This window comes from Micromys minutus (genome assembly GCF_963924665.1).
Source record: "Micromys minutus genome assembly, chromosome: 12".
Classification (NCBI taxonomy): Eukaryota; Metazoa; Chordata; class Mammalia; order Rodentia; family Muridae; genus Micromys; species Micromys minutus.
In genome coordinates, this window is record NC_137981.1 from 37106947 (window position 1) to 37117844 (window position 10898).

The 10898-nt window shown below is 39.8% G+C and overlaps 1 protein-coding gene across 4 annotated transcripts in view; it reads right to left on the bottom strand.

Moving 5' to 3' along the window:
- VCL (vinculin) overlaps positions 1–10898 on the bottom strand; it is an 88843-nt gene that overhangs the window by 53453 nt on the left and 24492 nt on the right. For all 4 annotated transcript variants that reach the window (XM_080926774.1, XM_080926772.1, XM_080926773.1 and 1 more), the window contains exon 2: positions 3494–3564. In XM_080926774.1, the coding sequence (XP_080782900.1) occupies positions 3494–3564 (71 nt within the window). The remainder of the gene's footprint in view (positions 1–3493; positions 3565–10898) is intronic.

Here is a 10898-nt window from a genome sequence, read left to right on the forward strand (position 1 = left end):
CTACAGAAGGAGTTCAGGACAGCCAGGGCTACACAGTGAAACCCTACCTCAAAAAAAAAAAAAAAAAAAAAAAAAAAAAAAAAAAAAGAATGAAGTTCCACTGTATACTACAAAGACAATTTTTTCCCCAAGAAAATTCAAACAATTCATCAGAAGCATTTCTCACCTGTAAGGAGTCAGTGTGAATCAAAGGAATCAAAGTCCACACTGACAGGAAATGAAGCTGGCCAGTTTGACACACAACTTGTTCTTCATTTTAGTCTGACACCTATTATCCATTCTGAATCTGGTTATGAACCTTGCTGGGGGGAAAAAAAAAACTTCCCTGCTGTCTCCTGTGGCTCAAAAACTACAAAGCTTCTTTCCTGTCAGCTCTCAATTCCCCAGCCAGGCTTCCAAGGACTTTCTTCCGTGGTCCCAAACCACCGCACTATTTAGTTCTCCGCCATTACCATCCATGACTTCCATGCCCCTCTCACTGCATCTAGGGTAGCTTGCCTTCTCCCCTCTACTCTCCCAAGTCCCACACGGAACGTGACACCTCACTGCTACTACCCATGCCTACTCTGACAGCTCTTTTAAAGTCCATTTGTATCACAGCTCCTGAACTTGAAAGTTCTCAAAATATCTCTACCTTTGTCTCTCTTTGATACTTAGGAAAAGAAACCTGTAATCCAACTAGCTCAGGAAGCTCAGGCAGAAGGATCCTGAATTTGAAGCCAGATGAGCTAAGTATGAGACTGCTGTTTTAAAAAAAAAAAAATCAAAAAGACAGTTCATAGATAGGACACACCCCACGCTTCCCCCATGTGTGTATCTGGAACTATGTACAATTCCCAGGCATAGCAGCTGTAATTCCAGTTTAAACACACACACACACACACACACACACACGAAAAAATAACTTCAATAATACAAAGCAAAATAGTATACTATCCTTCAGTGAAAGGATAAGAACAGGATGCAGTGACGAAGGACGATGGGACTGAATATTCGCCATATTTGTTTTCTTTCCAACAACACCTGCCCCTACCTCTTGGCCAGTTTCAATGGACTTATTTTACTTTTTTCCTTAATCTTACATGTGTGGGTGTTTTGTTGGTGTGTAGTCTGTGCAGTATATGCAGACACTGCCTGGTGCCTGTGGGGGTCAGGAGAGACTCTAATGCCCTGAAGTAGATGTATAGATGGCTGTGTGGGACAAAGAGTACTAGGAACCAAACCCAGGTCCTCTAGAAGAACAGCCATGCTCTTACCAGCTAAGCCATCTCCTTAGCCCTCAATTTTTTTTAAAGTATTGGTATATTTTAATATAATTAGCCAATGAGTATGTCTAGGCCATTAATCAATTAATTACATATAAATAAATTAATGCTCAGCTGACTAGTGATGATTGATGAAAATAAAAAAGATATATATAAGCACAGAATGAAAGAGTCACCATGCCTGCTGACAGTTCCTAAAGGACAAATCACTTTACAGGAGGTGAGTCTAATATTTTTTTAAAGATTTATTTATTTATTTATTTATTTATTTACTTACTTACTTACTTATTAAAAGTACACTGTAGCTGTCTTCAGACACACCAGAAGAGGGCATCAGGTCTCATTACAGATGATTGTGAGCCACCATGTGGTTGCTGGGATTTGAACTCAGGACCTCTGGAAGAACTGAGGCATCTCTCCAGCCCCGTCTAATATTTTAAAAACCCATCATGGCTACTGCTCTCCTAAAGTTTATGAGGATCAAAACAGTTTCTATGGCAACTGTCAAGCAATGTGGCTATGAGTCAAATCTTGGGTAAACTTAAGTGAACTGTGAACTTATTTTCCAGTGCTGTCAGATTTGTTCACCCACAAAAAGAAAGCCTTGATATGCCCTGCAAATCTTGTTCTGTATTAAAAATGTCATTGTTGTGGGTTTGCTCTGGTTTTGGGGGTTTTTTGTTTGTTTGTTTGTTTTGGGGTTTTATTGTTGTTGTTGTTGTTTTTTGGTGTGTTTAAAAAAAAAAAAAAAAAAAAACAAGAGTCCCACTATGTAACCCTGGCTGTTTAGAAACTCACTTTGTAGGTCAGGCGGCCCTGGAACTCACAAATATCTGCCTGTTTTCGCCTCCCGAGGGCTGAGATTAAAGGTGCCTGTCACTGTACCCAGCCTATAAATGGTTCTTTTACAAGAAAAAACATCCTGAGCACTGCAAGTCCTTCAATGGCAATTCCAATATAAACTCAGTTTGAATATTCCATATGTAAAATGCTTAAGGTCAGAAACAGTTCTGGTTTTAAGGGTTGGAAGGAGGGGGAAGACAAGGAGTTTTTTTGGTTTTTTTGTTTTGTTTTGTTTTGTTTTTTCTCTTTTCTTTTTAACTAGAATGTTCAACTTGTGTGTCACTTTTAATTAATATTAAACTCACTTTTTTCAATATTCCCTGATTTGCCAGTCATACAAGTAAGGCTGTAATTCGATTTTGAGACTACCCCAAACCCTGAGATGGCATATCCTTCCCTGAAAGCTCTTTAAATACATACAAGACGATTTGAATATGAACCTAGCCATGGGCCAGGAGTCTTCTGTTTTCTGTAGCCTTGGCATCTTCACAGTCTAGAAAGTGAACCTAAAGTAAGTTTCTAAAACTCATTTCCTTCCTTGTGCTGCCTAAGAAGCAGTCACTATTTAGATCCATGTATCACTGACTTCAGAGGCAGCAAAGGTCAGTAATGCCTTGGAAACATCCAAACATCAACCAAATAGCCCCAAAGAATGTCCTACTCAACAATTCCAAGGATGGGATTAATTGCTTCCAGCTGTTCCCTCTGCCCCTTCCCCTTCACAGCCTCCGCATTTATTTTCTGCTTCCTTACATCCTAAAGGAAACCATGACCATTGTGTTTCAAATGGAGAGAACTGTCTTGCTCCAGAGCTGACAAGCACATTCATCTTGCCTGGGCTTTAAGCTACAGTAAGATTTCAGTGCCGCTAACCAAGTGATATCACCATAGCACACTGCTTTCCTATGCTCTCGTGGAGACCAAGTTGTTTGCCTCATGGTACAATAAACAATAAACGTTCAAACTCTGGGCTTCAGCCTCTGACTGACCTTCCATGAGTTATGTTTCACTGGAATATATACAATGATGACTTTCTAAATCTACCATTCCTTCCATAGTCACAGGTTCAAATTCTCCTCATCAAACAGGGCTATAAAGTTATTCTGAAATAAACTTTATACAAGAATAGCAGAAACAGAGAGAAGCGTAATTATTTTTCATTTCCAGTTGCCAATGTAAGGGATTAATTGCTACCCTAGTTACGGCCAAGAGTCGAATACAGGGGTGGGGGTGGGGGTAAGTCTCTTTGTTTTATTTAGGATTTATTTTATTTTCGACCTCCACATATACATGAACACACACACATACAGATGTAACTCTTGGGATTAATTACTTTTTCTTTCTATCAAGAATACGATTCTATTTAGTAACAAATAGTTACTCACTTAATAAATGCTGGTGGCATATCTCTCTTCAAAATCTGATCCTCAGTGGTCTGAACAGTCTCTTTTCCAACCTATAAGAGGAAGGCATGAGTCAAACAAAAATTCTCAGACTGTTACTAACCTTTACTTAAGCATGTCTGAAACATAGTTTAAGACATAATGAATCTACACATGGTAGCATATACCCACAATCCCATCACTCAAGACGCTGAACCAAGATTGTTAACCAGTTTGAGGCCAGCATAGAATATGCATATAGTATAGGTTAAAACACCAACAACAAACAAAAGCCCCCCACAATCAAAAGAAAAGTTAGGGATATTTCAATTATTAAGATCACTCAAACCAGGCACGGTGGCACAGAGCTGTAACCCCAATACTGCAGTTCAGCGTCATCCTCATCTACATAATGAGGACTAAGCCAGCAGAGGAGGCGTGAGAACTTGTCTCAGAAGGGGGAAAAAAAAAAGAATTGCTCCCATATCATGTTTTCACAATATAATTAGAAAACAACATGAAGTCAAAACACAGTGCTGTTACCACTTCTTTAGAGAAACTTGGAGGCGTCGCTGAGAATAGAGAAACCTGTTGGAAATACACATGCATATGCCACACTGAAATCATCTCTCAACAGTCACACAAAGCACACAACTTAAACAGAGAAAAATGAATATATAAAATATGCACACAAATGTATATTCGGGGAGGGAGGGAGGAGACCTGAAAAATATCTAATGAAATTCTGACTCTGATACTAAAAATCAAACAACAAAACATAAAACCTTAGTATGACACACATGTGTGTGTGTGTGTGTGTGTATATATATATATATATATATATATAGAGAGAGAGAGAGAGAGAGAGAGAGATGTAAATGTGAAAATAACATGCTTTTCCAGATCTTAAAAGCAGTATCACCAAACGTGCTAATTACAATATTCACAAAAGTGTTCACTACCATTTTATTTATAACAACCAAATTACTTTTAAAATAACTTACCTAATAGAAACAGTTGAGCAAATTAAGGTGCATTTTAATTCGAGGGAAAGCCAATATGGTTTATAAAGACTCAATAAAGTGGGAAAATCCTTCTGATTTTCAGCAGCAGGGAACAAAGGCAGGTGGGTAACAAGTGTACAAAACCCAGGCAGCAGAGTGAGCTTCAGACCAGTTTAAAATCACAAAACAAGTCTGGAGCAATTACACTGGCCTGGTACACACAAGGCCTTGGGTTCAATTACCAGCCGCTCCCCCCCCCAAAAGAAATTTAAAATAATTTATAAAATATAATTTTTAGGTTGCTAACACTAAGCCAGGTGTGCTGGTTTACACATTTTATGTTGGCACTTAGTAGGCTGAGAGAAAATCACCATGGATTTGAAGCCACCCTGGGCTATGCTCTAGGAAAGCGGAGCTACAGAGTGAAACTTTAAAGAAACAAAAACTACACAAAACAAAAATATGTCTGGAGAGCTAGCCTAGTTGATACTTTCCTCAAACCATGTGTGTGGTAGCACATGCTTATAATTTCTGTGCTGGGAATGTGGAGATGGGCCGCTAGTCTAGACTAACTGGCAAACTTCCTACAATGAGAGACCTTGTATCAAAAAATAAGGTAAACAGTTCCTTGAGAATACCAACTGACAGGACCTCTGGCCTCCACATGCAAATGTACATACACCTATAGGTGCATATACCTACATGGGTGCATGCACACACACACACACACACATCACATCACATCACAAATAGTAACTAATAATAAATAAGACTTGAATAAGTAAATAAAACCATCCTCAGCACTGTAAAAACTGTCAAAATATTAAGTTACTGAACAACCAACTAAAGAGCATACATGGGCTGGGACTAGGCACTCACCCCCCCCCACACACACACACACACAGTGTGGGGAAAGGGAGAGAGAGAGAGCATGCAGATGTGTAGTTTGGTATTCATGTAGGTCCCCCAACTGAAGCAGTTGTGGGGAGGGTGTTACTATCCCTGACTCTGTTGCCTACCTGTGTTTCCTGTTCTCCTAACTGGGCTGCCTAGTCTGGCTTCAGTGGGACATGTCTCCAGTCCTGCAGTGACTTGATGTGCTAGGGTGGGTTGATACCCAACGGAGCTTCTCCCTTCTCAGAAGAGAAGGGGAGCAGGGAGGAGGGAAGGGGCTGGGTGAGAGGGGTACTGTGAGGATAGGGGCTGTGATCAAGATGTAACATACATGAATGAATGAATGAATGAATGAATGAATGAATGAATGAATGGAAAATTAAGTCATACTAACTAGATTGTATAAGTACCTGTATATGTATTATACCACAAATTAAATTCTTCCTCATTCTTTTCAAAAATCATTCCCATGCATTATTATCCCTGTGTATCCTAACTATCTATATGCCAAAGAGGTGAATTATACACCTGATATTACCAGAAGCTTGAGAAGCCACTGCAAGAGGCAACGCTGTAAGCAGTGAAACTCACCCACAGTTTATCAGCATAAATTACTTAGGTACGCTCAGTCATAAGGTTAAGCCACTTCACAGTGCAGAAATGTGACATTTCTTAAGCCCTGGTTAGGGAGCATCTTAATCCTACTTAGCCATTTCACTTTTGATTTGATTTGGGTTTAAAAAAAAAAAAAAAAAAAAAAGGTGGGCAAGGAAATCCCTAAGTGCACAATAAATCAGCTATAGAAAAAGCTACAATACACTATTCTTAGGGAATACAGGCCATCCATGAATTGCTTAAGACAAGGTTTTTTTTTCTGTTGAGTTAATAGCTCAGAAAAAGCAACACAGTGGTGTGTGAGAGCCAGCACTTCCACAGACAATAGACTGTCTGCAGCATAATAAAAGCCTTTCAAATCAGCAGCTGCTTTAAGAGTTTCTCAGAGAAAATATGACAGAATATTTCCAGATGTATTGTTCACTCTGTTTGCTGGCTGAAACCAACCATTCAAAAAGCTGTGAGCCATAATTTCAGGAAATAAAGGACAAAGTTCAGGCGTGAAGTCACCAGTTCATACTAAGAATAGTGGACTTAAAAGAATATTCACAGTTAGGAAATGTGGAGAGTCCTTTAACATATACGTAGGGAACAGAAAAGATGGAGAAACAGGAAACAAAGGAGGAAGAAGAAAAGAAGTGAGTTCCTCCCAAATCTCCTTCAGAAAAGGAGGGTTGTTCTGTGTTCTGCTCCAGGTACTAAAGAGGAAGCCGATACTAAGTATCCTGCCACTGTGGAAATTACATTCTAGTAAGGTTGCACAGAAAGTTCATAAACACATAAAGTAAGATTTAAAAAAAAATAAAGCAGACAAAACAGTGTGTTCTAAAGAAATAATACTAGAACACAGACTTTGAAGCCAAGGAGAGAACTCTCACTCTGAAGATCTGGGCCTAGTGACCATGCTACTCAGGAGACCACAGCAGGGAGATTCCAAGTTCTAGGCCACCCTGAAAAACTCAGTGAGATCTTAGGACAAAAGCATAAACCTACTTTCCCTATAAACCATTGCAGACTCCCGTCAGTTAACACAGTATCTAGTGAACGAGTCTTCTTGTTTGTTTTGTTGTATTTTCACTTATAAAACATGAGTACTATAGAAACGTTCTGCATGGTCATGGGGGGACAGGAGGAAATGTAGTTCTTGCCATCTCATGCTTGGTGGTTCAAAAACCCAAAGTTTTGTCTTTGCCTGGACTGTATCGGTTGTTTAGAAATCAGTAGATAACATTCTGGCCCATTATGCCCTTAGAAACTTGCTTCTCTGGACGGCCTGGATGCTATGACCTGGATGCTATGCAATACACTGAACTGTGGAGAAGTACAACAGACCTGCAGCCTAACTGTCCTCTCTAGACCACTTCCTCAGCTGAAGCCACTCCAGCTCAAGTGCTCAAACCCGCCTGACTGAGCTCTTTCCTGTACTCGTTCTTCTTCTGGCCGAGCTTTGCGACCCTTTGCTTCTCCACCTACAACACCAAGTTCCAGGTCTAGCTCTTTCTGTTGTGAGGTCATTTGGTAAAGACATAAAAAGAAGTTGATGAGTAACGGAAGAAGGAGTTGATAGAAAGGGTCTGGAGATAGGCTGGTTTAGAATTTAATGTTCGGTGTTATAAGTTTAGTGTTAGAAGGTTTATTATTCCCACCAGATCAGTAATGTGTCCCACACCTGTACAGCAGCACCACAGCCTCAAATCACCTGGCCTGTTAAGCCAAAGGCTGATGCATGACAGAATCTGGTACCTCATTTGTTGTTCCAGATTAGCTCATAAGCAGCTGTGACCTCAGATAAATTATCTACCTTTCCCTTTAATTGCTCCTTCCATCACTGTGACCTAAGTATGTGCCTGCAGGGATGAGGTGATGCTCAGTGATTAAGAGCACTGTCTGCTCATCCAAAGGGCTCAAGTCCACATTCCAGTATCTTTGTCAACAACTTCACAGCCACCTATGACTCTAGCTCCAGAGGCTCCGGTTCCCTCTCCTGGCCTCCTCTAGCTCACACACACGAGGATGATGAAGATGATGATGATGATGATGATGATGATGATGATGATAATAATAATAATAAAACAACAATAACAACAGGACTCTTAATTAAAGCGTTAAAATGTAGCAATGAAGTTAAGTAAACTTTTAATGGGCTCTAATAGCTTATTAATTACAAACAAGAAAAGTATTAAAGTGAATGAATAATTTTTGGACTGCAATGTAATTAACCAAATTTTTACAATAATTTAGAGCAATACTACTGTAATTCTTATATATGAAAGCAAATAAATGGCAATTTTCTACTGAAAAATAAATTCAGGTTCTTGGAAGATGGCAGAGCAGTAAGGTGTAAATTTGCTGTTCTTTCAGAGGACCTGAGCTCAGTTCTCAGGAGCTATATCCAGTGGCTCATCAACACTTGTAACTCCACCTCCAGGGACTTCCAACACCTCTGGCCTCTGTGCACACCTGCATCTGTGTGCATTTATCCACACACAAAGCACATACATACAATTAAAAATAATTTTTAAAAGTTAAAAGCAAAGAAAATATTAACAAATGGCCCTTAATTACATAAGGTTCTGAGCATGTTGTCTGGTCACTGTTTTAAATCAGTTGTCCCGGCTAATTCTATGGCTCTGTAGTACTCAGACTTGTTCACTGATAGCTCTTAAGACCTGATTTATATTCAAGCCAATAATCAAGTGCTCCCTGCCAACTATGTGTCGCCTAGGTGGTAGGAAGAGAAAAAGAAAGAACACATCCTTGGTCATATAAACTGAAACAGTGGTAGTGAATGAGAAACAGGCCTGGGGGTGGCTTCCGGGGACTTGGCAGGAAGCCCTGTTTCTTCTGAAGGCTCTTACTTTGCTCTGTAGTTAATTTAAATATCTTTTGTTCAATATGTGACTTTCAAATCAAAAGTTCTGTACAAGAAGGCTTTTGTCTTCTGCTATTGTCATTATTAGTCTTTTCATCACAACCTACTCAAGTTCAAAAATGTAGAATGATTGCTTTCTTTCCAGGGGAAAAGGGGAGGGGTGCTAGCCAAGTTACTACCTAGACTGAAAAATATAACAGATGTCTCCCTTAACTACCCTAAATGTAGGAAAATGGTGAAGCCAGCACAGCAGAGAGGATTTGTATCACCAGTTTGTACAGTATAGGTGGTGACTTACAGGCTTTACAAAAGGTGGTAAGGTGGCAGACATGGCGGTGCATGATCTAACCCTGTCTCTCATGAGACAGGAGGGCTGTGGGGTAAGCATCCAGCCCAGGCTGTGGAGTGAGACCATGTTTAAACAATAGTTTCTTTTTTTTTTTTTTTCTTTCTTTCCTTCCTTTTAAACACAAGGTCTTCCTGTGTAATTCTGGCCTCAACTTCACTAAATAGATCTGAGTAATCTTGAGACCAGCATGATCTTGGTATCACAGAGATCACAGAGATCCACCTTTGGAGTGCTGGGATTAAGGGTGTGCACCACTGTACTCAGCTAGACAATAGGATATTAACCTAAGAGTCCAGAAAAACAATCATTTATAACCAACCAATCAAGATCAGACTTGGGCATGAGATAATCTTTAGCTCAAATCAGTCTTTAATGGCATCATTAGCCTGAGCAAGCCATTATACAGAAAGGTTGTTTTGATGTATAAATGTACCCAATGCCAAGCTCAGGCCATTCGAGAATAATGTATGTGACCTGCATCAGCACTGTTCTTCTATAATGAAGATAGATTTGCATTTCACCCAACCCCTTCACTGATAACCTTTGACAATCATTTAAATGTCAGACATCCAGAAAAAGTAGGACTGTAATCCACTCCGATTTCCAACTTAGTCATTCGTGGAATCAAGCACTTACTAAGCACTTCCTGTATGGTAAGCCCTATGTGTATCACCATGGGATACAAATTAAGTAAGTCTACCCATGACCTTCTTAGACAAGACAAATGCTTAAGTACTCAACTAGGCTTACATCTCGGCTTCCATGACTTACTAAAGCAGTAGAGAGAAAAAAGGGGTTCCGGCCAACTGACCATTCTCCAGGAGAAACAGAAGAGAGGGCTTTCCAGTCACTGTGGTATCATACCTGAGAGCACAGCCAGTTTAGAAAGCACAGAGCTACATGGTAGAAACATGGGGTGCTGAGCAGAGAAGAAATGTGAAAAGGTTAGGAAGTTACAGAACCATAAAGGAGCCACATCATGAAAAGTCCTGTATGTAATACTATGGGCTGAAATAGCCTCTAAACAATGGGAAATTCTTCACATGAACAAGTCATTCAGACATGCAGGCTTCCTTGAAAATTGGGAAAATCTGATTATGTTAAGTCATATTTCCACATGACAATAAACTAGAGATCGCCGTAATAGCTTGCTAGGGCCTATATTGTTTTGAATTTACCAAAGTCCTAATAATTCCTTGGTGTCCTATGGCTGTCCTGATTCACTCACTAACCACTTGGATGCAGCAGGCAGCAGTTGTGTTTTCTAATGTTAACTAAGTAAGATTTAAATGTAATCAGTACAGTGAATTAGACTAGCTCCCTAATAGCATGGACTTTACTCAAAATGCCTATTTCCCCGATGATGAAACATTCTATCGTCCCCCAATTATATGTCTAAACAGAAAAAAAGGAAACTGAACAGAGAAAGACACATCATGGAAAACATAATTTCAGATGATTTATTTTCTTATTAATTCTTTTCGGTATATTCCAGATAGGGAGAAGGGCAGAAGAATATTCATTACCTTCATAATTAAGAAACTCCAAAGTGCTGGCCAGGCGTGATGGCACATGCCTGTAATCCCAGTACAAGGGAGGTTAAGACAAGAGGATGGTAGGTCTAAGGCCAGCCTGGAATAGAGGGAGTTCAAGTTTACACAGAGTTTGAAGCCA